Here is a 27,996-nt window from a genome sequence, read left to right on the forward strand (position 1 = left end):
TGTCTTCTTATTTAGCACATATTATTTTTGCTAGTACGTGTTCATTTCTTTGCACCAAACACCAATGGTTACTGGAATCCGCACGCATCACTTGAACATTAATTACCCATTCCTTTTCTTCGAGCATTGAGAGCGTGTCCGCATGGTCATGTTTTTCATCATTCCTGTCTTCGCCTTTCGATTTTCACTTAATTGGATATTTTTCATTAATGCCTTCATAACTGCTTTTTTTACAGTGTTCACGGTTTTTGCAAACAATGGCTTCATTGAGGCACATAAAGCATGTTTTACGTCTAGATCATGAATGTCCATTATAAATGCTACAATTTAAAATTGATCAATTAACGGATATTTATCGCCTGGATAAGACAGGTGTATCAAACGTTTAATATCCATCGCGAAGTTTTGTAGCGTATCTTGAAAACTTGAAAACATTAAATGGTGCGCTGCCATCAAAAGTAGACGTTTCTAGATAAATTGCACCGGTCCATCTTCGCATTTGTGATACAGTTTTTTTTCCAACAGGGATATGCTTACTCTGTCCAGGAATATGTTTGCTAATGGGCGAAGCTTCTAATAGAGTATCCGACGTGAAAAACGCTTCGGCTGTCGGTCTGCTAACGACTTATTATTACAAGGTAAATGTAACAGAAGCAATCCAAGGAGATAAATCCGATGAGGTAAATGCTTCGGATCTAGGTCGGCTAACTATGGTCTTAGTACGAAGTAAGAACTATGGCCTCGTCTACTTATACTTTGTTACCCAGCCGAGTAAATAATACAGCACAACAAAGAAGTGTGGTCTTGATAATATTATTTTAACTTCAAATCTTTGTTTTAATGTCCAAAAATAGTCAAAACACGTTCAGATTGCATTAATATGTTCACAAGAATTGTTCAGCTTTAACGTAGCTACAATGTGCTAAATTTGTTAGTGAAAAAAAGAAATTTAAAAAGAAAATTTAGTTTTTCAAAAAATTAATTTTTTTTTCAAAAAATTAAATTTTTTACAAACTAATGTAAACAAAATTTAATTTGTAAGCTCTTAGTTATATTATTGCCATATACATATATTTAAGAGATAAGTATCAAGTCTGAATTAGCTGTTGTCCAAAAACTGATGACACTGTTTTTCAGAAAATTGTTCATTAAAATCGCCAAAATGAGTATAGGGTTCTACTGTCCTTTGGGAGTTGAGTTGAAGCTATAGTGTTTAGTCCGTATGTTTTTCCAAAAGTTTTCATTTGTTTCACAGTGTAATTAGCCTTTTGGTCTTTGGAAATTCGAGAATAAAAACATGCATTTGCATATAAACCCGATCACTAGTCATTAGGGTATTCAATCGATTAACCGTTAATCGGTTAACCGATTAATTTTCGACGGTTAACTGTTCGAATAATTTGAAATTGCCGATTTTCAAATAACAAATAAACCGATTAATTTGTGTCGATTAACCGATTAACCGAAATTCCTTTTTTTTGCACTTTAAACATTTTTTTGTATTTATTTTTCCGTATCAATTCAAATACAAATTAAAATTAGATATTTTTTGAACATCCAATAATCATGATTAGTGAGTATGTATAACAACTGACATTTAATTTACATTTGAAACTTTGTTTGTATTTACATGTATAGACTAAACTTTTTTGAATTGAGTCTTTTATCATAACTAAACGAATCTATTAAATTAATCAAAATCTAAAACAATCCAAAAGGGAATATTCTTTATCATGCTTTTGATTTCTCGAACATATACAATCAGCGAGAGAGTTTTTTATAAGAAAAGTTTTATTAAATCTGAAGAAAAAAATCGTTTAAATTATATTCTTTTTATAAAAGATTATTTCAGAAGATCTCACTAAAACCCTAAAAAACTCACATATCGCTCATTTGCTGCAACAACGTAATAATTAAAAAAAAGTCGTTTCCAAAAAATGTCTTTGAATATTTTATGACATTTTACTATTTCTTATATAAATTTTCAACAATCAATTTTCTAATCTGTATTTAACCCAAATTTTTACTTTTGAAATATACGAGAAAATATGAATTTTAATTTTGATGTTTACAAAAAAAAAAAACACTCTCACTCAAAAAATAATTGACTTTTTTGAAAACTATATGAAAGATTATAGATCAGCGCATATTTTGTATTAACACGGATTTTGAGTTATGACGTTGTTGCAGCAAATAGGCGATATGTTTACCAAAATGATCTCAAATACCTTATTTGCTGTTTTTTATGTTTTTGTACACAAAATTCGTTGTTGTGTTTTCAATTTAAAATGAAAATAGAAATTATTCGGTTAATCGAATAATTTTAAATTAACCGATTATTAACCGAATAAATCTAAACCTCGATTAATTATTTGCTCGATTAACCGATTAAACCAGATACCCGATTAATTGAATACCCTACTAGTCATTACATATTTTTAGTATTATTGCTTAAAAAATGCTCGTTTTAAGTATATACTAGGGTATTCAATCGGTTAACCGATTAATTTTTGTCGGTTAACTGTTCGAATAATTCAAAATTGGCGATTTTCAAATAACAAATAAACCGATTAATTTGTGTCGATTAACCGATTAACCGAAATTTATTATTTTTGCACTTTTTTGTATTTATTTTTCCATTTTAATTCAAATGTCAAAGAAAAATTACATATTTGTTCGAGCATCCAATAATCATGTTTAAGGTATTTATAGACGGCAATACTGAGTATTAATATTTGTCAAATACTCAAGTATCATACTACAATTTCATCGTCAAAACAAAATTTGATTAGATTTTCAAAAAATACAAATGATTTTTTTGATTTACGGTCGGTATTCAAAATTTGTTTACTTTTTATTTTCATATGTATCGGATATCGATATGCAAGAAATCAATTACATAACAACATTAATATCTATTAGGGTATTCAATTAATCGGGTTTCTGGTTTAATCGGTTAATCGAGCAAATAATTAATCGGGGTTTAGATTTATTCGGTTAATAATCGGTTAATTTAAAATTATTCGATTAACCGAATAATATCTATTTTAATTTCAAATTGAAATTACAACCAAGACTGCTATATTCGGCTATGCCGAATCTTATATACCCTTCACCTTTGTTGTGGATGCATTATTATTTTTTTATAATTAGTATATATGTACAGTCAGCGTCAAAAGAAAGTGTACAACTTGTTTTTACATTTAAAACGTTTTATTTACATATTAAAAAACAATTTTTTCTCCAGTTGTAGTATATTTAACAAAATACTTAATTGTTCTCTTGCAATATATAAACAAAAAGCTAAACTATTTCAACTGCAACAAAAACAGTAACAACAAAACCAAAAATACTCCATTTTTAACGCGTCAGAAAAAAGTGTACACATTTAGAATTGCAATAAGATTTTTCTAGCTACATAAAAAAATATATTGTTATTCTTTATTTTTGCCTAGATTATAATTTTTTGTGGATTTTGCTGCTAGTCTCATGAGATTTTAAGATAGTAGCTTTTCTTGTTTGATCTCGAGAACTTTAAAACCAAAATGGGAAAACAAACTGCAATTGAAACAAGAAAGTAAGTCATAAAATTTAAAAATAAAGGCAAATCGTCACGTGAAATCTTCTCTATAATAGGAAGAAGCCATAATACTGTAAAAAAAATTATAGACAAACAAAAAAATTTTGAATTTTAGAAGATCAGCAACGTGCCGGAACACCAAAACGCCTTAACAACCTTGAAATACGATCGATTGTAAGTGTAGTAAAATTATGCGAAGAATTAACAGATTCGTCTGAAGTGAGAGTTAGTAACAGTACGGTTCGCCGAGCGCTTCACCCAAATGCTCTATATGGTGGAGTTCCGAGAGAATAACCCCACATTTCCAAACGAAATAAAGAGCGACTTCGAGAATTCGCAAACAGGTATAAAAACCAAGAAAATTGTTTTGGAATAATGTGCTGTTTACGGACGAAAGCAAGTTTGAGATTTTCGGAAGTAAAAAAAGGAGTAAAATTTGGAGAAGCAAAAATCAAGAGTTCGACCAAAAAATTTACTATCCACCGTAAAGCATGGTGGTGGTTAGGTGATGGTGTGGGGGTGTATGGCGGCAAGTGGCATGGGAAAACTCATATTTATTGATAGTTTGATGAGCAAAACCGATTACCTAAACATTCTTATAGAAAATATGGAACCCATCATTAGAAAATTAAATCTAGACCGAACCTGGATCTTCCAACAGGACAACTATCCGAAGCATACTTCTTAACTTGTTAAAGAATGGTTGTTGTTTCATACACCGAAACAACTGGAACAACCCCCACAGTCACTGAACATTAATCCCATTGAACATCTGTGGTAGCATTTGGACAGACAGATCAGAAAATGAAATATTACCAGCAATGACTCTCTACACGAAATCCTGCAGGAAGAGTGGTTCAACATCCCAACATCGGTGACATCAAAATTGGTAGAAACAATGCCAAGGAGGCTTGAAACTGTTTTAAAACCCAAAAGATGTCAAATAAAATACTAAACACGTTTTTTCATCTAATTTCCCTAAACTGTACACTTTCTTTTGACGCGTTAAAAATGGAGTATTTTTGGTTTTGTTGTTACTGTTTTTGTTGCAGTTGAACTAGTTTAGTTTTTTGTTTATATATTGCAAGAGAACAATTAAATGTTTTGTTAAATATACTAGAACTGGAGAACAAATAGTTCTTTAATATGTAAATAAAATGTTTTAAATGTAAAAACAAGTTGTACACTTTCTTTAGACGCTGACTGTATGTACATTGCCCACTTTCAGCGTACAGCATCCTAAATTTATCAAGAACACAAAAAACAACAACAACGCCAAACGAAACAAAACACCAAAAGAAAAAACAAAATACGCAAGCCAATGAAACCAAAACACATCCAAACATACGTTTAATTGTATAAAAAACAACAACAATGCCAAAAGAAACAAAACACAAAAGAAAAACAAAAAAACGCAAAGCATGCACATCCAAACATACGATTTGTTGCTTTTTTGTCAAAAAAGCCAACACACAACCAAACAAAAGTTTAGTTGTATAAAAAACAACAACAACGCCAAAAGAAACAAAACACAAAAAAAAACAAAATACACAAAGCTTGCACATCCAAACATACGATTTGTTGCTTTTTTGTCAAAAAAAACCAACACACAACCAAACTAAACTTTAGTTGTATAAAAAACAACAACAACGCCAAAAGAAACAAAACACAAAAAAAAACAAAATACACAAAGCTTGCACATCCAAAAACATACGTTTTGTTGCTTTTTTGTCAAAGCATGCAATACATTGTGTTTTTTGATGAAATTTTCAGAGGTTGTCTCGGATTTTTGCTCATATCTCCGTTATTTATGGACGGATTTTGCTGATTTTAAATAGCAAAATTCTCGAAAGTATGTCTGACAGAATTGTTGAAGATTTGGATCCCGGAGATATCTGGGGCCTTCAGAAAATTGATTTCAACAGACAGACAGACGGACAGACAGACAGACGGACATGGCTTAATCGACTCCGCTATCTATAAGGATCCAGAAGATATATACTTTATAGGGTCGGAAATGAAAAATGTAGAAATTACAAACGGAATGACAAACTTATATATACCCTTCTCACCAAGCTGAAGGGTATAAAAACAAACAAAACATAACAATTCAACCAAAAAATAATAGCAAATGTGGTATTTGAGATCATTTTTGTATACACATGTGAGTTTTATAGGATTTTAGTGAGATTTTCTGAAATAATCTTTTAAAAAAAGAATATAATTTAAATGTTTTCCTTTTAAACGTTTTTTTCTTTAGATTTAATAAAACTTGACTTGGAAAAACTATCTCGCTGATTGTAGATGTTGAAGAAATAGAAAGCGTGATAAAGAATATTCAATATAAAAGTTCTTTTTTTAGTTTTTTCTAAGCATATAAAATCGTTCGTTATACCATTGGAGTCCTTTTTGGATTGTTTTAGATTTTGAATACTTTTAATAGTTCGTTAATTTCTGATAAAAGACTAATTTCAAAAAAAGTTTCGTCTATACATGTAAATACAAACAAAGTTTGAAATACATGTAAATTAAATATGTCAGTTATTATACTCACTAAACACGATTCTTGGATGTTCGAAAAAATATGTATGTATGTAATTTTAATTTGAAATTTGTATTTGAATTGAAACGGAAAAATAAATTCAAAAATGTGTTAAAGTGCAAAAAAAGGAATTTCGGTTAATCGGTTAATCGACACAAATTAATCGGTTTATTTGTTATTTGAAAATCGGCAATTTTAAATTATTCGAACAGTTAACCGTCCAAAATTAATCGGTTAACCGATTAACGGTTAATCGATTGAATACCCTAATATCTATCTAATGTAAAAGTTTCGACGTATTCCGATTACCCTTTCATCTCGAAAACCACATTTTAGACGATTTTGGTGATAATGTAGTGACTACTTTTATATCAACAAAAAAGTATTATTTTGAGTTAATACAAAAGTTGAAATAGAAATATCGTATATTTTTATAAAAAAGGTATTATTTTGATTTGAAGGTTTATTCAAGTTAAAAATAATCAAATTGTTTTATTTAAATTTGGTTGTATTTTGAGTTGAAACTGTTTTGTTGATAAAATTTGTTTTACTTTATGATTTTATTTCGAAAAAAATTTTAGAAAAAAATTGTTCACATTTTTTCAGAAAAATGGTATTAACTCAAAAAATAGATTTTTTTTACAATAATTGGAAAAATTTAAGAGAAAAACAATGAAAATATATTTTCAAATGGAATTTGCTTGCTATGATGTATTCGGATTTTCAAATTCTAAATATTTGTAATACTATCGTGTAAACAAGAAATGTTTCTTCCGAATGATTTCAATAATATTTTCAATTTGAAAAGTGTTAATACTCAGTATTGCCGTCTATAAATACCTTAATGAGTATAAAAACTGACATATTTAATTTACATGTATTTGTCGGTTGAGAACATGATAATATACGAAACTGGAGACACTACGGAAATAAGTTTTTATCAGAAATTATCGAAATTAGTAAAAGTATTTCTAAAAAATCCAAAAAGGACTTCAATGGTATAATGGAGATTTTATATGCTTAGAAAAAAACTAAAAAAATAACTGAGATATTGGATATTCTTTACCATGCCTTACTTTCGATTTCACTAACATCTACAAACATCGAGGTTTTTTCCAAGTCGAGTTTTATTAAAACTAAAGAAAATTAATTACATTTTGGTTGAATTGCTATGTTTTGTCTATTTTGTATTTAATTACATATATATATTTGGATATATTTTCAGTTTAAAATTTAAATAGAAATTATTCGGTTAATCGATTAATTTAAAATTGACCGATTATTAAACGATTAAATCTTAACCCCGATTAATTATTTGCTCGATTAACCGATTAAACCAGAAACCCGATTATTTGAATACCCTAGTATATACAGAAATGGATGCAATTATTACAGATTTGTTGCCAAATTTTTTTTTCTTGGAGCAGCATTCAGGGGATGACCCCTACTCATGCAAAACATTGTGTTGGAACTAGGTTATGGGAGGGAAGATAGAGGGAGAAGTGCTTGTGGGCATTTCATTTTTCCTATATTGAAAGTGACAGGAAAGACTTCAGACGGAAGATTATTCCACATAGGGACAGCACGGCTAAAGAACGATTTTTCCCAGTAATGTGTTGTTTGATCCACTGTCCATTCGACAACGAATTGATGTGCCCTTGTCGAAGAACGTGAGTTGCGTAAACAACTACAGGTTTCGGGAACAAGTTCCCTAATATCAGCAGAGCTTATACTAGTTATTGTAGTATCGGTAGAACAGTGAAACACAACCCACATTGCGACGATGTTCCAGTGACTGCTGGATTCCCTACTGTCACCGATAAGCACCTTCGCCCTCTCCTGTATGCGGTCGAGTAACTCCAAAATAGACTTCGAATCACCGGCCTACACATTAGAGTTGTATTCCATTTTAGGTCGGATATAAGTGGTGTAAATAGTAAGGAGATCTGATGCAAAAGACTACATATTGTTGGAAGTTTGACGTAGAAGGTCGTTAGAAAGATAAGAAATAGAATAGAAGAAAGGACTGAGCCTTGCGTTACCCCTGAATTGATCTTGAACTCGTTTGATGAGATTTCATCTACAACAACTCGTATAGTGCGATCTCTGAGAATGCTCGATATAAATCAAGAGAAATTATTATCGACACCAAAAACAATATGAAACGCCTTAGAAATATCTAGAGACATCACTTTACTTTCGTCAAAACTGTGTATGGAACGACACCATTTTTCCGATACGAAGGCTAGCAAGTAAATATTTCACAAGATGGTAGTTGACCATACTCTCCATGACTTTGAAAAGTGAAGAACAACTTGGGCGATAATTTTAATTCCCGCTTTAGGAATTTGCGTTACTCTATTGAGTTGTTCGACTTTTAGTTCTTAACTATTTCCTTTAAATAAACCAGATTATTTTAATTGCAAATAAAAGCGACCAGTAGTTTAAACATTTGTAACAACTCTGTATTTATTAAAATTTGCACAACAATTTAAATAGTCACTCTCTTTTAATACACACACTTTATAATTTAGAAGAATACACTAATAATAAATTGATTTTAATTCTAACATCGCCTACGATATACAGCGCAACTTCTAGAAGTCTCATGAATAAAATAAAAACGGAAATACTCGAATGTTCTAATTCCACAACGAGCACGTACTCTTTTGGATAGTTGACGGCATCATCTTGGGAAGTAAATGTTGTACAATGTTTTGGAAATACCTTTCAGATGAGTTCGGATTTTGATTCGGTGAACGGACAGAATCCGACGGGAAATTGAATGCAGCCGGTAGCACGAATCGTCACAGTCACAACTTCCATCATCAGAGGAACGTTCGTTCGAACTGATTCCCTCAAGGCATCGCAATCATATAATTTTTCTCGTCGCAACTCTTGGTTAAATGCCTCGTCCATCGGATAATACATTCTTCGATATTATCAAGCACATGTCCTCAATTAACATCATTAATAAATTTTCTCGCTCAGTTTCAAATTTGGATTTGATGTTCTAATACGCATCTTATGCAAAATATCATAACACATGGCAACTTCGTATTTGCTCCACAAATCAGTCTGTTTGGATTGGAAGCATGTTGAGAGAATTATCGAAAACAATGTTCGTATTTGATGAACATTTGTTAAAAGTATAGCCTATTCAAGTCTGTATTCCCAACGTGTGTAATTCTCTAACAATCGCAAGTATTGACACTCTTCTCTATACGTGTCATACAATTCGCCATATATAGTTCGCAAATCTTGGAATGATGTTGGGCCACGCACGTTGATTAATAGAAAACGCAAACAGAAACACTCATCGCTTCTTGGATGGACTGTGTAAATGAAACATATGCGTCGGTAGAAAAACATGGGGGAAACCTGCTTCCGCCGTTGAAATTTCTTTGACGATTGATTCCGGGCAAAGTCATAATTTCGGCACATTTCAAAAAATCTTGTCAAAGCTGTAGGTGGCTGTCGATCAACTCGTTCTAATACATTCTCCTCAGTAAAGTACACTCTTTGACCATTTTCCAGATGTACGGCTAAATGAACAACAGTTGGATGTCTTTCATGAATGGCAAATGAAAAAATGCGCCAAATTGCTTCGTTACTGCTAACATAGCGGCACATTTGAAGTTGAGTGACTTCATAGTTGGAATTCTCCGCATTAACTCAGCCATGTCACTGACTTTGGTTACATTTTTGATGTATTTGATAAGTGGGGTATTAGTGGGAGTGGACAATTTTTCTTTCTGTAAAACACTTCTGTGTACTATTATGAATATTTAATCAAAAAATTACCTAAATCGGTCCAGACGTTCTGCGATTTTTGATATATCGAAAAAAGTGGGCGTGTTCAGTTTTTCTTTCAGTAAAAACTTAAATTGGATTACTACGAAAATTTTCAAAAAAAAATAGCAAATTAGAAGCCGTTTTCCGATTATAGACAAATCTAATAAAGTGGGCGTGGTCAAATTGTCCGAATCGATTCAGCCGTTCTCAATTGATGCAATTACATTTGATTTTTATTTATATAGATTTAAATAAATTTGTATCAATGGTTATATCCTTAAAATGATCAGATCAGATAATGAAAAACTGAGAACGTAGTTTTTATGGTCTCGTTGAAGTAAATGTAAAATTTTTTCTCGGTGTATTCTTTCCGGTGAACGACAATAATAATATCGCACTCATTGGAATTACAGTTTTCTTTTTAATACCAATCAGCGTTGCCGCTTTGGTCCAATTGGACCAAAATTGGTAGTTTCAAGTTAACAAATTGACTTTTGGTAGTTTGGTTGGTTTGTTCCGATATTTGTCGTATTTTGGTAGGCTACGATATTGCTGAATACATAAGTATTTTTAAGAACAAAATAATTAATATATAGCATTTTCTTAAATATTTAGTTTAGTCAGGTAAATGTGTATTTATTCAGTAGTGTTGAGTTCAAAAAATGCTAAAGGGCTCTCAAAACTTTTATTTTCTAATAATATGTGTTAAACTCTGCTTCAATATTTCAGTTTCAACTTTTTTCTATATGAAACTTATTTGTGTTGAATTTTTTCGGGATACCAAAACTTTTAGGTGTTTTATGCTCGTTTAAGTAATTTTCGGAAGGGGGCCTTATATGGGAGCTATGGTCAATTATGAATTGAATGTTTAGGTGTATTTGTAAAATTTATTTGTAAAAATGTTATTTAATATCTATATAAATCAAGCATTTATGACGGATAATGTCTTATTTCTGGAGGACATTTATATGGGGGCTATGTGAAATACATGGACAACCAGCCAGACAGACGTACGGAAGGACATGGCACACTGGTTCAAGGGCGGCATTAATTAATTTTTTTTATGTCTTCTGATCTACCTGATTTTTTCACAGTTTGTAATAAACAATCTAATTATCATGTACCATATAGGCTTATATCTTTATTACTTTTTTGTCCAGAGACATTCAAAGGTGACCTAAGTGAATGCATTTGAAATGACCGTATTATATATGCTACCCTTTATCGCTTCATGCTGTTAAAATAATCTTGTAATGACACAATAATGATTTTTTTTATAGAATTAGAAATGATATATATGCAAATAAAAAAAAATTTAAAAATTAAAAAAAAAAAAATTTACAACTATAAATTGTCCAAAAATATTTATTTTCTCCAACTTCTATGGATTGTACATATTGATCTCCAACGACCTCTAGGAGCTGATGTGTTTTCGAGTTGATTCGTAGTTGTTCAGCTTCCTACGGGTAATGGGGGCCAGTACGTCCCCCCTCAAATTTGGTCACCTCGGGTCTAAAATTTTTAAAAAAAATCGCCAAAAATCCATTTATGATCCGAATGAGGTGAAATTTAAAATATAAATAGTACTTGAGAAGATCTACTAAAAATACGCTTAGATTTGTAGATTGTCTATATTAGTTGAAGAGATATTTAGGTTTATTGATTTATTATACCCTTCAGCTTCGTGAGAAGGGTATATATAAGTTTGTCATTCCGTTTGTAATTTCTACATTTTTCATTTCCGACCCTATAAAGTATATATATTCTGGATCCTTATAGATAGCGGAGTCGATTAAGCCATGTCCGTCTGTCTGTCTGTCTGTCTGTCTGTCTGTCTGTCTGTCTGTCTGTCTGTCTGTCTGTCTGTCTGTCTGTCTGTCTGTCTGTCTGTCTGTCTGTCTGTCTGTCTGTCTGTCTGTCTGTCTGTCTGTCTGTCTGTCTGTCTGTCTGTCTGTCTGTCTGTCTGTCTGTCTGTCTGTCTGTCTGTCTGTCTGTCTGTCTGTCTGTCTGTCTGTCTGTCTGTCTGTCTGTCTGTCTGTCTGTCTGTCTGTCTGTCTGTCTGTCTGTCTGTCTGTCTGTCTGTCTGTCTGTCTGTCTGTCTGTCTGTCTGTCTGTCTGTCTGTCTGTCTGTCTGTCTGTCTGTCTGTCTGTCTGTCTGTCTGTCTGTCTGTCTGTCTGTCTGTCTGTCTGTCTGTCTGTCTGTCTGTCTGTCTGTCTGTCTGTCTGTCTGTCTGTCTGTCTGTCTGTCTGTCTGTCTGTCTGTCTGTCTGTCTGTCTGTCTGTCTGTCTGTCTGTCTGTCTGTCTGTATGTATGTCTGTCTGTCTGTCTGTCTGTCTGTCTGTCTGTCTGTCTGTCCGTCTGTCTGTTGAAATCAGTTTTCTGAAGACCCCAGATATCTTCGGGATCCAAATCTTCAATAATTCTGTCAGACATGCTTTCGAGAATTTTGCTATTTAAAATCAGCAAAATCGGTCCACAAATGGCTGAGATATGAGGAAAAAACCAAGACAACCTCGATTTTTTACCTATATCTGGATTACTAAGACATTAATATAGACAATATGGATATCTAATAATAGATATTTCAAAGACATTTGCAACGACGTATATAAGACCATAGTAAGTTGGACCCACAATGGGTCAAAATCGGAAAAAAATGTTTAACCCGAATTTTTTTTTTAAAAAAAAAAAATTTAAAAAACAAAAAAAAAAATTTTAAAATTTAAAAAAAAAAATTTTTAAAATTTAAAAAAAAAAATTTTAAATTTAAAAAAAAAAATTTTAAATTTAAAAAAAAAAATTAAAATAACAATCGAAAAATTTTTTTTTCCAAAAAATTAAAAAAACTGGAAAAAAAACTAAATTTTGTTTACCTAAAAATATTTAAAATTTTGAAGTATAATTTGGTGAAGGGTATATAAGATTCGGCACAGCCGAATATAGCACTCTTACTTGTTTTTTTTTAATTTTGCTCGATCTTGTTTTGGTTTTTTAGATATGGCGGGCCAACGGAGAGCAGAAATTTTTTTTAACAACGTCACCTATATTGGGGATAAAATTCTAAATAAAATTAAAACAACTTGGAGGCAGTTATGTCGTCCCTATAAAAAGTTACATGCATCCAAAGTTAGAAAATGTAAAAACTAAAAAAAAATTATTGGTGATTTTCCATGAAGAAAAATATAAAATTTGAATTAATGTAAAATTTTAACGGTTAAAGATATCATAACAAAATTTGGAACTGATATAGACTCAAATGTCCTTAAATCAATGGCAATATAATTTTTGACATTTTTTATTTTCAAATACCGAAATTCCTGAAACGGGGAAAATGTGTTCCAAAAACTCAGTTTTTTTTTAGAAAACTGCCTACTGTGACGTTATTTACCGTGTGATAGTAAAAAAACTTTGCAAGTATTTAAGAAACATATAGGGCTATACAAATAGGGGGCTATTTCGAGGTTCGATGCTTTGCTTTTTAAAAATTTTTACTCAAACCAAAATTTTTTTTTTTAAATTGGCCAAGTTTGGATAGATCTAGGTAGTGTTATGTCCGCTTATGTGAGCCAAATTTTAGTTTACACGCTTTTCCATTAAGTTCTCTTTCCGGATCATATACAAATTGTATATAGTTCCGAAGAATATTTTTTTCTACAAAAGAAAAAATATATGCTCTTTTTTGGTAAAAAACGTAAAAAATACGGACTTTTTACATGTTCCAAATTTTGATGAGTGTAAGTTTTTATAGGGACGACATGACTCTTAGCAAGTTGTTTGTAGTTTATTTAGAATTTTATCGCCAATATAGCTGATTTTGTAAAAAAAAAATTCGACCCTCCGATGGCCCGCCATAACTAAAAAACCAAAAAAAGATCGAACAAAATTAAAAAAAACAAGTAAGAGTGCTATATTCGGCTGTGCCGAATCTTATATACCCTTCACCAAATTATACTTCAAAATTTTAAATATTTTTAGGTAAACAAAATTTATTTTTTTTCCAGTTTTTTGAATTTTTTGGAAAAAAAAATTTTTCGATTGTTATTTAAATTTTTTTTTTTTAAATTTAAAAAATTTTTTTTTTTCAATTTTAAAAAAATTTTTTTTTTTAAATTTTTAAAAAATTTTTTTCGTTTTTTAAATTTTTTTTAAAAAAAAAAAAAATTCGGGTTCAAAATTTTTTTTTCCCGAAATATCTATCATTAGATATCCATATTGTCTATATTAATGTCTTAGTAATCCAGATATAGGTAAAACAAGTAAGAGTGCTATATTCGGCTATGCCGAATCTTATATACCCTTCACCTTTGTTGTGTATGTACATTGCCCACTTTCAGCGTACAGCATCCTAAATTTATCAAGAACACAAAAAACAACAACAACGCCAAACGAAACAAAACACCAAAAGAAAAAACAAAAACAAAATACGCAAGGCAATGAAACCAACACACATCCAAACATACGTTTAATTGTATAAAAAACAACAACAACGACAAAAGAAACAAAATACGCAAAGCATGCACATTCAAACATACGATTTGTTGATTTTTTGTCAAAAAAACCAACACACAACCAGGGTTTACAATTGCTACTATATTAGCCGTCAATTGCAGTAAATATACATTTTTATCAATCTGCATACTAAAAATATAGTTACTATTATAATTTTGTATAACTCTGCTAATATAAATTGCTGTTAATATTCATATATTACTATACAAATTGCAAAGTTAGTTTGCAATTTCTAGTAGCAGATACAACCAGTTGTCAACTCGTTATTGTAGCACAACAACCAAAATATATGTTCGTGCTATAGCAGCATACACACTTTTTTGCCGAACTAATATTGCGCGTCAGCATTCGTTTTTGTTTTGTTGTGCTATCAATTTTCTCTGGCAGCAATTTACATTTCTTTGGTTGCTTTGCTATGGTTGCATTGATATTTCTTGTTTTTTGGCTATTTGGATGCTGCTAGTTATTTTATTGTCAAGTATGTAATACGAAATAACGATTATTCATTAGTGTAAATATTTTTGAATCTAACTGAGATATTGACTTGCATTTTTTTTGTAAGACCAAAAATTAAAATATCTAAACAAGAAAAAAAAATGTTCGGAATAAATGTGGGTCAAATTGTTCCTAATATGTATTTGCAATCCTATTAAAATTTTGATAAAAATTTTAGTTTTAGAAACTCAATAAATATGTAATCTGTAATAAAATCTTTATTTATTAGCAAAACTCAATGAAATTTTCAACGTTTTTTAAATTTGTCATTCCAAATTACAAAGTGTAAAAAAACTTTTCAAAAGGTTAAAAGGAATCCCACAATTCCTAAAAATTTAAGCGAAAATCCCGAAAATGGTATTTTTTACAATTTTAACCATATGGTCTACATTTCCTTCGGGGCTGGGAAAATACTTTGGGGATAAATAGGGAACAAATCAAGGTTTCTAAAGCTGCTTTCCGTTTTTTGATCCCAACTTTGGGATTTTAGAACATGTGGCCCAAAGTTGAAATTTTTATCAAAAAATAGGTCAAATTCCGAAGGACGAAAGGGCAACATGTTCAAAAAATAGGACATGTTTTTTATATCAAAATGTTCTCTGTAAAGCTACCTTACAGAAAAACATAAAATTGTTATATGTTCTTAAAGAAAGTTTTTTTTTAATAAACTTTCATCCAAAAAACAGCAAAAATCTACTATTTTTTGAATTCTTAAATTGAAAATCGTTTATTTTTGGATCTATAATCGATATTACTCTGAAATATTTTGTATATTACTGATAATTTAGTTGTCTAACTAACAAAAAAAAATCGAGCCCGTTCGGTACAAAAGTACGACCTATATTTTTAAAAAAGCGGACCAAGGTATGGCAAAATTTTAAAATTTCAATTTTGAAATGCCTATAACTCGAAAAGTATAAGAGATAAATAGCACACACAAGCATATTTTTTCAAGACATAGGCGAGCGCTTTCTAAACATATAAAACTCTTTGAAATCGAATGGGAAACAAAAAAATGGCACGTGTTTAAAAATTTTGCATGACGAAGGTACCCTATTCTGAGCCCCCATAGCGCCGCCCCTGAGGCATTTGTAGGTCCCATTTCAATAATTTAAACTCGAATACTCCTTGGCTATGCCCGCGTCAAATTTTATCCTGATCAGATCAGCCGTTTAGAAATGCCAGATATATTTCAAAAAAATTTTGATTCTGCCCAACTGTACATTGGGTGTGTTTACTGATATGTTGTTATGCACTTATCAAGAACAGCAACTGATAGCATCAATTGCAGAAATGTCAATTGTGCTATAGCACAACTACAGAAGTGTGTATTTTTGCTAGAAAAGTTTGCCAGCACAACAAAATAAAACGAATGGAGTGCAATATTAGCACGACAGAAAAACTGTGTGTGGTACTAAAGCACGAACATATATTTTGGTGGATATGCAATGGATTGTGTTTGCTACTAAAAATTGCAGACTAGCATTGCAATTTTAATAGTAATACGAACGAACAGTATGAATATTTATATTAGCTGATTGTGATGAAATGAGATAATTTCATATTTATTGCATAGTCAAATGTAAGAAATATGTTGCTAGAGCTGAATATCGAAACCCTGCACACAACCAAACAAAAGTTTAGTTGTATAAAAAACAACAACAACGCCAAAAGAAACAAAACACAAAAAAAAACAAAATACACAAAGGTTGCACATCCAAGCATACGTTTTGTTGTTTTTTTGTCAAAGCATGCAATACATTGTGTTTTTTGATGAAATTTTCAGAGGTTGTCTCGGATTTTTGCTCATATCTCCGTTATTTATGGACGGATTTTGCTGATTTTAAATAACAAAATTCTCGAAAGTATGTCTGACAGAATTGTTGAAGATTTGGATCCCGAAGATATCTGGGGCCTTCAGAAAATTGATTTCAACAGACAGACAGACAGACAGACAGACGGACGGACAGACAGACAGACAGACAGACAGACAGACAGACAGACAGACAGACAGACAGACAGACAGACAGACAGACAGACAGACAGACAGACAGACAGACAGACAGACAGACAGACAGACAGACAGACAGACAGACAGACAGACAGACAGACAGACAGACAGACAGACAGACAGACAGACAGACAGACAGACAGACAGACAGACAGACAGACAGACAGACAGACAGACAGACAGACAGACAGACAGACAGACAGACAGACAGACAGACAGACAGACAGACAGACAGACAGACAGACAGACAGACAGACAGACAGACAGACAGACAGACAGACAGACAGACAGACAGACAGACAGACAGACAGACAGACAGACAGACAGACGGACATGGCTTAATCGACTCCGCTATCTATAAGGATCCAGAATATATATACTTTATAGGGTCGGAAATGAAAAATGTAGAAATTACAAACGGAATGACAAACTTATATATACCCTTCTCACGAAGCTGAAGGGTATAATAAATCAATAAATCTAAATATTCTTCAACTAATAGAGATAACCTACATGCGTAAGCGTATTTTTAGTAGATCTTCTCAAGGGCTATTTATATTTTAAATTTCAGCTCATTCCGATCATAAATAGATTTTTGGCGATTTTTTTAAAAATTTGAGACCCGAGATGACCAAATTTGAGGGGCCACGTACTGGCCCCCATTACCCCTAGGAAGCTGAACAACTGCAAATCAACTCGAAATCATGTGAAATTTCGTAATAATATCTCTAATAGTTCCCGAGATACCGAATTATTGCCAAAAAATACGTTTCTGAACCACTGTGAGTCGTTAAATCGACTCAAAAATAAAATCTCGAAAACTGAACGATTTTAACATATTTATGATTGTAGTGTAATTAAATAACTTTCTTCCTCTGGGTAATTTTATAGCAGCAATAATATAATTTTAAGTTAACTATTAATTTTGAAACGAATCCATATAGCATTTCTAAAATATTTTAAATTTGGTAGGTTTTGGTAGTTTTTAATTAGTAATTTGGTAGGAAAAATATTTTATGAGTGGCTACGCTGATACCAATATATGTATATTTACTGAAAAATCTTGTTTCGAAAATACTTCATTCAACTTAAGTTTTGCTCTCTTTTCACACAATAACAAAATACATAGCAATACATTCTCATGCATTAAGTTGTTGACAACATACTTAGGTGTTGTGCTTCAGTTACGTATCTAGTAGCCAACTTTGACCTTTACACGGCTCTAATACGGCTCTATTCCATATAAAATGGGCTCAAAGTAATTTTGTACATCTAGGTTTGAATTTCGATACACATCGTTTTGATCATATAGGATATAATAATAACTTATATTTGTTCTGAGTCCTCACCACAATTGCTACCCGTGACCTCAAGGTATTATCCAAATTGGTTATATTTTTAGCACCGAGATTCTCAAATATGAGCACAAATGGATTTTTTTTATTATTTTTCAGAATAATAAAATAAATAATAGCTTGCCTTAATTCCATTTAAAAAACCATTAGTTTGGTTTCTAATTCACATAATAATCTTTATATGTTTATATTAAAATGTCGTTAATGTTTTGCCATCCTATTTCTATTTTGTGGATTAAATAATATATAAAATTAATCAATATTTTTAAAAATGTTATAAAAGCTTTTCAAAAATATGTTCAAATAAACATTAGAAAAATATATTTCGTTAAAATCGGTTAACCGCCTTAAAAAACCGGTGTGTCAAAAAACCGAAAAGTTAACGAAAAACCGAAACCGGTTGAGTTTGCAAAAATTAAAAAAACGGTTCACCGGTTTTGGATCCTCTAATGTGTAAAATAGGGTGGTCCCAAAAAAAACTTTGTGGATGATAAAATATTCATTTGAAGATACCGTTTCTGAAAATTATTGTCCTAAGTTCAGTATTTGGTGAGCTGAATCAGAGTATAAAAGGTTATTTTTTAAGGATTTTATGATTTTAAATTTAGAAAAGTTTATTTTTTTTAAAAAAAATGCAGTAGTTTGAATTTATTTTGATACGGCATTGTTAGATATTTTAAATACCTTTCATGTGATACTAATATTTCAAATGTTTACTTTGAAAGAAATATGAAAAAATAAAAAAAAACAAATACTGACGTCAGTACATTTTGAAAAATAGTCTCCTCAAACAAACTAAACTATTATTTTAGTTGGGAACACCGACACTAACATACATATACATAATTCAATAAAGCGTTATCCATATTTACCTGTTGCAGACGTTTAATTCGTGCAGCTTTATTGCGAAGACAATCAAAGATTCGAAATTTAAGACAAGACTTTTCCAATTCATTTTTGCGCTGATCCAAAATTCCATTCGTTTCCTCAAGAATCTTTTCAAACTGCTTTATCAGTTTATCCTCGTACTGCAGCTGAGCCAAAAAAATTCGATACAATTCAAGTGTTGTGGGATCGCATTCAGAAAAATTTGCCTATATTAAAATTTAATTTTAATTAATTTTTTTTTGTTAACAACTAAAAAACCTTTAAGAAATTAATTAATTTAAAAAACTTAACTTGGATATGGTGTACATTGGAGTTAATCGGATAACGTAAATTGATTTTTTTAATGTTTCAAAATCTTAACCAAGGATTTGTTAAAATCGAGTTCGATTTTGCAAATGTTTTTGTATGAAAAATCAAATTATAATATCAAAACTCAATTATCCGATGTTGCACAATTCAAGACACATTTATTTTTTAAGACCATATCTTAAAAAAAAAAAAATTTTTTTCCGAAATCAAAAACTTTTTTAACTTTTTTTCTTAAAATAAAGCATAGATATTTTCCTTGAAGACCTATTTGGTCGCTTAGTGGGATGCGAGTGGGATATCTATCAAAAAAAATATTTTGTAACTAGAGTGATCAAATATTCGACATATTCCAAAAACCGGTTTTCGAATAATTCGAAAAAGCGTAATTTTTAAAAACCGTTTTTCGGTTTTTTCAATCAGAAACCGGTTCGAATAACCGGTTTTTAAATTTTTTGTCAATTTATGAATTGAGGTATAAATTAAGCTTAAATAATTTTTTATTAAAACTAATTAAAAAATCATTCAGTCTTTTAAAAATTTATTTAACTTAAATTAAATTTATTTAACACAACTTTAAAATTTGCTTAATATTTTAAATCAAAAGAAATGATATATGTATATTAATATAATATTAACACATACTAATAGTTAGTTGTATTTTTTAAAATAATATTTCAAGAAGAGAATACTATTTAAATAACTTGAGGACACACGATTCCTCAATTTATTTTTGATTAAAAAGTAACAGCATTGTACCTATAAAAGATTTACTTTATTTTAACTTTTTAAAATTTTTCCAAGTAATCAAAATCTGGTTGTGGTACAGTATCAATGACTTTTTATGATATCCACCAATTTAAAAGACACGCGGTTGGTATAACCTACGTAGGACTGGAACCGTTATACGAAGCTAAATCAAACACGCGCCAGAACGAGACGCAAAATTTTCGAAGGTAAAAAACAAAAATGGGCCAGAAATAATGACAATGACGCTCGACTGCGCCTAGTCCTTGGTGTATAACTTGTGGCTTTCAACATGAAATCATAACACACATTTAGATGAAAAGTGTTGTTTAAAGTAATCGCTAATTATTAAAAGTAATCGCAGAATCTTAAAATAAATAAAAAAAATATGCGATTTTGTCGAATAATTCGAGACAAAAAAACCGGCGTGTCGAATAACTCGAAAACCGTCCTTTTGTAAAAACCGCAAAAGTGGAAAATAACCGGTTTTCGAATAATTCGAAAACCGGGTTGACCACTCCATTTGTAACTCAAGACATACAATTTTTGATTTTTTTTTGCAAAATCGAACTTTTTCCCATTTTTTTTTAATGTTCAATTTGACCCTTTTTTCGAGAAAATCAAAAAAATCCTTTATAAAAGGACGTTTAAGGATTAACATATTCTACGAAAATGTTTGTCGGAAAATTTCAGTGGGGGTCACCAAAGATATCAAAGTTGTAAATAAAGCTATTTACGCTTAATTGGCAAATTTAAATTCCACCTTGGGTCTCGCAATTTTAAAAAAATCTCCAAAAATCTATTTATGATTCGAATGAGCTGATATTTAAAATTTAATTAAGCGTAAAGAGCGTTATTTGGTATCTTTGGTGACCCCCACTGAAATTTTCCGGCAAATATTTTCGTAGAATATTTTAATCCAAAAATGAGACTTTTTTAAGGACTTTTATTTATTTTCTCGAAAAAAGCGTTAAATTGACCCCTAAAGAGTGGAGAAAGAGGGTTAAGATCTTCCACAAAAAATATCCCCATAAAATTCCACAATATAACTCTGACAATATGAATCTCTCAGGCATTAACTTACAACATTTTTTTTAGTTAGTATAATGCTCCCCCTTCGTTCAAAAAATTAAAACTTTCACCCACTATTAAAAAAAATTCAGACCAGCTGGACTATAAGTTTATTCTACAAAATTGATCTACACAACATGCCCTTTGAGAATTATATGGTCGCTATTCTGTTCCAATCAAAAAGTCTCATTTTGTTTGACAGTGAACTTTGAAGTCTCTCAGCGGGAGCTAGTTTTCGATTTTAGACCCATAGTTTCTTGGGGAAATTTTAGATTACGTAGATTACGTTTTTGCTATATACCTGTTGACAAAAAAAAATTAAAAAAACTGTGTATGTACCACCAAACTATAACATATAACATTTCTAGTCGTCCCTCCTGTACTCTAATATTTTATTCGGCAACACAATCTAGAGCACTCTTAAGGTACGGTCAGACACACAAATAATTCATTGCTTGAATCTGACCACAAATAAAATTTAGAGCAAACAACAAAACAGATGATTTTAGTCAAACAGAATTATTTGTCGGTAAATAAAATATTTTCTTAATGTGAACATAGTGTGACCACTAGGTATGTAAATACTAGGGTATTCAATTAATCGGGTTTCTGGTTTAATCGGCTAATCGAGCAAATAATTAATCGAGGTTTAGATTTATTCGGTTAATAATCGGTTAATTTAAAATTATTCGATTAACCGAATAATTTCTATTTTCATTTTAAGCTGAAAATACAACAACTAATTTTGTGTACAAAAACATAAGAAACAGCAAATAAGGTATTTGGGATCATTTTTGATTAGAAAGATATTAACATCTACTATTTATATTTCTGAAATCCCATGATTTGTTGAAAATTTATTTAAGAAATAGTAAAATGTCATAAAATATTCAAAGACGTTTTTCTCGAAACGAGTTTTTTGAATTATGACGTTGTTGCAGCAAATGAGCGATTTGTGAGTTTTTTATAGTTTTAGTGAGATCTTCTGAAATAATCGATTATAAAAAGAATACAATTTAAGCGATTTTTTCTTTAGATTTAATAAAACTTTTCTTGGAAAAAAACTCTCTCGCTGATTGTATGTTGGAGAAATCAAAAGCATGATAAAGAATATTACTTTTTGGATTGTTTTAGATTTTGATTAATTTAATAGTTTCGTTTAGTTATGATAAAGGACTCATTTCAAAAAAAGTTTCGTCTATACATGTAAATACACACAAAGTTTCAAATGCATGTAAATTGAATATGTCAGTTGTTATACATACTCACTAATCATGTTTATTGGATGTTCAAAAATATCTAATTTTAATTTGAAATTTGTATTAGAATTGAAACGGAAAAATAAATAAAAAAAAATTTTTAAAGTCCAAAAAAAAGGAATTTCGGTTAATCGGTTAATCGACACCAATTAATCGGTTTATTTGTTATTTGAAAATCGACAATTTCGAATTATTCGAACAGTTAACCGTCCAAAATTAATCGGTTAACCGATTAACGGTTAATCGATTGAATACCCTAGTAAATACCTAAAAAATATATAATTTGATCTTGCAAATCTTTTTAAGGTTAAAGCACTAAATAAAAGGAGACTATTTAAGTATTTTAGCCACTAAATTATATACACAATTTCATTACTTTTTTTTTGGACATAAATACATATTTCTTGAACATTTATTATTTAAATTATTTTCATTAAAAAAATTGCATCAATTAATGAAGTCTTCTTCTTCACATAAAAGTCATCCAGCCTAGAATGACATACTGGGAGAAAAACTAATTGAAGACATGAAGTAAATGTTGCGATTTTTGCATTTTTATACGATTTATATTTTTATACGTTTCACATAGTCTGATGCTTGATTATTTTATATACATACATGGAGTTTGTCTATTCTCAATATTAAAAATTACTCAAATGCATTGAATATTTATTGTATTTGTACCGATTGAATTTAATATCAAAGAAAATAGTTTAGACATACATAAATAGTATGATTTGATTTCAATTAAAAATTAATTCTTAAACAGTATGATCTGTTTAATTTTTTTTACTTCAGAAGAAGAATATGCCTAATAGTATTTTTTACTTTTCTGAGTTTGTTATCATAAAATTTTTTTATTCTAAATCTTTAGATTGAATTGAAATTAATTTAAAATTTATAATTTATTTCCGTAAAATTTTATAATATTTGTGAACATGTTCTTATTCTGAATGAATAAAGTTTGGAAAAATACATGTTCGATTAATAATATTTAATAAAAAAAATCATTTTAATTATGAATTTCTTGTTGCAACCAAAGTATAACAAATAGTCAGACTTCTCTATTTTTCAATATTACTCTCTACATATATGGGTACCGTGTGAATTCAACACCCTTGTGAGAAATGTAAAAACATAAAATGTTTCTAAATTTTAAGCAATAATTGTAGATTAAATATAGTTCAATTCACATTCAGAATTTTATAATATTGTTTTACACTTCTAGCAAATTTTCATTTCTGAAACACGTATAATTTGCACAATCTAAAAAAACATTTGTTTTTATTAATTTTGACATTTTATTGTGTTTGTGGTAGAATATAAACTATTTAACAGAGTTTAAATTTTCCGTATTGAAAATCATATAAAATTCAAATAAATTATAATTTAAAACATTTCTATGAAGCTCTGTGTGGCTGGTGAAAAATATACATTTTTGTTACACAAATATGGAGTTAGGTACTTATATCAAAGAGTCGGACTACTTGTATATACTTTGGATTATTTCTTTCTAATATATTCTTTCTTTTTAACGGTTTTCTTATTTGATTATTGTTAATTCTATCACAGTAATATTCGTTATGTTTGAATAAATCGATTTTTAGTTCAAAATCCAAATTAAGCTAAAACAAATACAAAACAATTCCAAAATTGTTTATTATATTAGGGATATTTTGCAGACTTTAAGTACAATTATACCTATGTACAAATTTTTATACATACGTTGATAGTAATATGATTTAATAAATAAACAATTAATAATTATATTATTAAATTGTTGAAGTTTGAGTTCTTTTCAAGATTTGTTTTCATTATGTAGCGATTTTTAATTTATGATATTGCAACACTACTTTTACGATTACACATGATGCAACAGCTGTTATTTGACGCTGTTTGACCTTGCAAATAAATTGCTAGATCAAATAAAAAATTACCCAAAATGTATGGAATTATTTGCTGTTCAGTGGTCACACATTGTTCACATTACAATAAAGTTTTCTTATCGGCAAATAAATTTGTTTGACCAAATTCAGCTGTTTTATTGTTTGACGTGAAAAATATTTTCTGTTCAAACTAGAAACATAAAATATTTGACGTTTAAATAAAAGTACTGAAATTTCACAATTCTTTTAATTGTAAAGCAAAATCTAGTAATATTTTAATTTATTGATGAAAAAATTAAAGTTTTTTTGCAGCTTTATTTAGAAAAAATATTACCTTAAATCTGACCACAAGACAAATATATTTTCCCCTTCGTGTGTTTGATAGTATTTCGGTGTAGTTTGATTAAATAAATGTGTACAGTGTGACCACAAAATCAACCCATGAATTATTTGATATAGTTTTGGTATTAACTCAAAATTTTAAAATTTTCAGTAGAATAAAAACTGTTTGTTTTTACATTTTAAGAGAATTTGAAAATCTGAATACATAATAGTATATAAATTCCATTTAAAAATATAATTACATTGTTTTTCTTTTAAATTTTTCCAATTATTGCAAAAAAATCAGTTTTTTGAGTTAATACCATTTTTCTGAAAAATGTGAACAATTTTATTATAAAAAGAGTCACATTTCGAATTAAAATCATAAAGTAAATCAAATTTTATCAACAAAACAGTATCAACTCAAAATACAACCAAATATAAATAAAACAATTTGATTATTTTTAACTGGAATAAAGGCTCAACTCAAAATAATACATTTTTTATGAAAATATACGATGCATTTCTATTTCAACTTTTGTATTAACTCAAAATAATACCTTTTTGTTGTATAAAAGTAGTCACTACATTATCACGAAAATGGTCTCAAATGTTGTTTTCGAGACACTGAACTGAAAGAGGAATCGGAATACGTTGAAATTTTTACAGTAGATAGATATTGATATTGTTAGTTGATTTCTTGAAAAAAGTGAAATTTTCAAAATTTTGAGTTAATACCCTCTTGTTGATCAAGTGCGATATATAAATATATTTATATTGGGGCGATTTTTATATAAAACTCTGAAAACCCAAATCAGATTATATTAACCGCATATGTTATGAAGTTACGAAAATCGTTTACTAGAAGAAAAATATTTTTTAGTTAAAAAAAAAAATTGTCATAAAATACGATTTGTTAAAAACAAAATTAAAAATACGTAAAATGATATGCAAGAAATAATTTTACTTGTTTGGCAAATTAAATAATACAGTAGTTAATACTTTAACCTTCCTACAATTCATAAAAGCTTCGATATGAATTTTGTCGAAATGTTATGTATAACACAGGTCAACAGCAAAAAAGTCTTCACTAACCACCATATAAATTTGATGCATCATGGTTACCTAAGTACAAAAATGGTAAAATTTTTTAATTCTATGGATAGATAATTTTTTTTCTAAAATTGCGAATTTTTGTAGATATTTCTCCACATAATTTATGATAACTCAAAAAGTTTTAGTAGAATGTTATTGAAGTAAACTTAGAAAAGTTTCAATTTACATAACCTTTAATCTGTTTATATATTGCGTTTTAATCGGCTCAGTAGTTTCGGAGTTGTAATAAGAAATTGAAGCAAAAAAATATATTTTTTACGTAAAAATTGATATTTTTGTTTAAAAAAATCATAAAAAATCTAAAACGGCAGAAATTGTCAGATTTATTACTTTATCGCAAATGCATATGTAATAGGTTTAAAGTTATTATTACTAAATCTATAGAAAATACAAAACATACCGACCAAAAACTTGACAGTGACTTGCAATTACTGAACAACTTACATTTTAATGGCTATAGAGCCCCAACAACGAAATATCTTAACCAACAATATATTTGATTTTTATTTTTTAATGCAAATCGATCGTTTACATAATCTGTTGAAATTTCATAGGTGTACTAAGTTACGTTAAAAGCAATTGTATCATTAATGCACATATTCCGTATTTTTACATTGAATTAAAACATGCAAATAGTCACAAAAAATCGACTCCTATAGAGTTTGTTAATATATTTTCGCGGTTAGGACTTGATATATAATTCAAGAATTTTAGGCTAAATCTACTGATTAATAAATTATTTTCTTCTTTTCATAAAATTTACTTGATCGTTGTTTTTTGCTCTTTAAATTTTATTTTAAAATCATTTGTAAAATTTAATGAATTTTCTGCTTTCTACATATGCAATAATGTATGCATTGCACTATGGCCGAAAAACCCAAAGTAGCGGCAAAAACTATTTCCCGACAAGCTAGACACTCCAAATTTGGTATGCAGTCTTCACGGTCCACGCCCCATTTTTTGTAGTGATCCGCCCATAAGGGGGATTTTCGAGAAAAATTAATGCTTACTCTCTAAAACTCCCCCTTTATAATTTGATACATAAATTTCTATAAACCTTAGACAAAATTATGAAAGTCGTATCAGTTTTTTCGTCGAGCTTCCATATGAAGTTACCTTTTACAAAAGCATCATTAAGTCGTGAGTTTGCAACTATTTGCAAAAAAACTCCATTAAAGGTTGTTATCCACGGGAGTTCTAGTCCACAAAAGACAATAACACTATTTACAATTTCACAAAAAAGACCCAGTAAAAACATCAAAATAAGTTCTAAATACAAACATTTATGAAATATCTTTACGACTGTTAAAAATACACACCTCGGGTAATAGAATCCATATTCAAAGATTTATTTTATTGAAAGTATATTTTGGAAAAAGACGATTTATTTAATAAAAAATTATACTGCTTCACAATTAATAAAATGAATTAGAATAAATTTATATATTATCAGCATTTTATGCCTAATTATTTGTTGTCAACTGTCATTATTTGTATCTATTTTTTTCATTCCAATATGTTGGCAATAGAACGTGATAAAAAAAAATTTAAAAAATATGATGTTGGAAAATTGACTTTTTGCCACAAAATTTGGAAATTCTGCCATAGTGCATTGATTAAATTTATAAAATAATTTAACCGTTTAAACTGATTTCACACGATTTTCAAAAATTGTTCCTTGGGGATTTTCGAGAAAAATTAATGCTTACTCTCTAAAACTCCCCCTTTATAATTTGATACATAAATTTCTATAAACCTTAGACAAAATTATGAAAGTCGTATCAGTTTTTTCGTCGAGCTTCCATATGAAGTTACCTTTTACAAAAGCATCATTAAGTCGTGAGTTTGCAACTATTTGCAAAAAAACTCCATTAAAGGTTGTTATCCACGGGAGTTCTAGTCCACAAAAGACAATAACACTATTTACAATTTCACAAAAAAGACCCAGTAAAAACATCAAAATAAGTTCTAAATACAAACATTTATGAAATATCTTTACGACTGTTAAAAATACACACCTCGGGTAATAGAATCCATATTCAAAGATTTATTTTATTGAAAGTATATTTTGGAAAAAGACGATTTATTTAATAAAAAATTATACTGCTTCACAA

General features: G+C 29.7%; 1 protein-coding gene across 1 annotated transcript in view; it reads right to left on the reverse strand.

The window, feature by feature from the left end:
- lobo (lost boys) overlaps positions 1–27,996 on the reverse strand; it is a 145,336-nt gene that overhangs the window by 22,020 nt on the left and 95,320 nt on the right. Inside the window, exon 6 of the mRNA XM_065500662.1 lies at positions 19,161–19,382. Within this exon, the coding sequence (XP_065356734.1) occupies positions 19,161–19,382 (222 nt within the window). The remainder of the gene's footprint in view (positions 1–19,160; positions 19,383–27,996) is intronic.

This window comes from Calliphora vicina, chromosome 1 (genome assembly GCF_958450345.1).
Source record: "Calliphora vicina chromosome 1, idCalVici1.1, whole genome shotgun sequence".
Classification (NCBI taxonomy): domain Eukaryota; kingdom Metazoa; phylum Arthropoda; class Insecta; order Diptera; family Calliphoridae; genus Calliphora; species Calliphora vicina.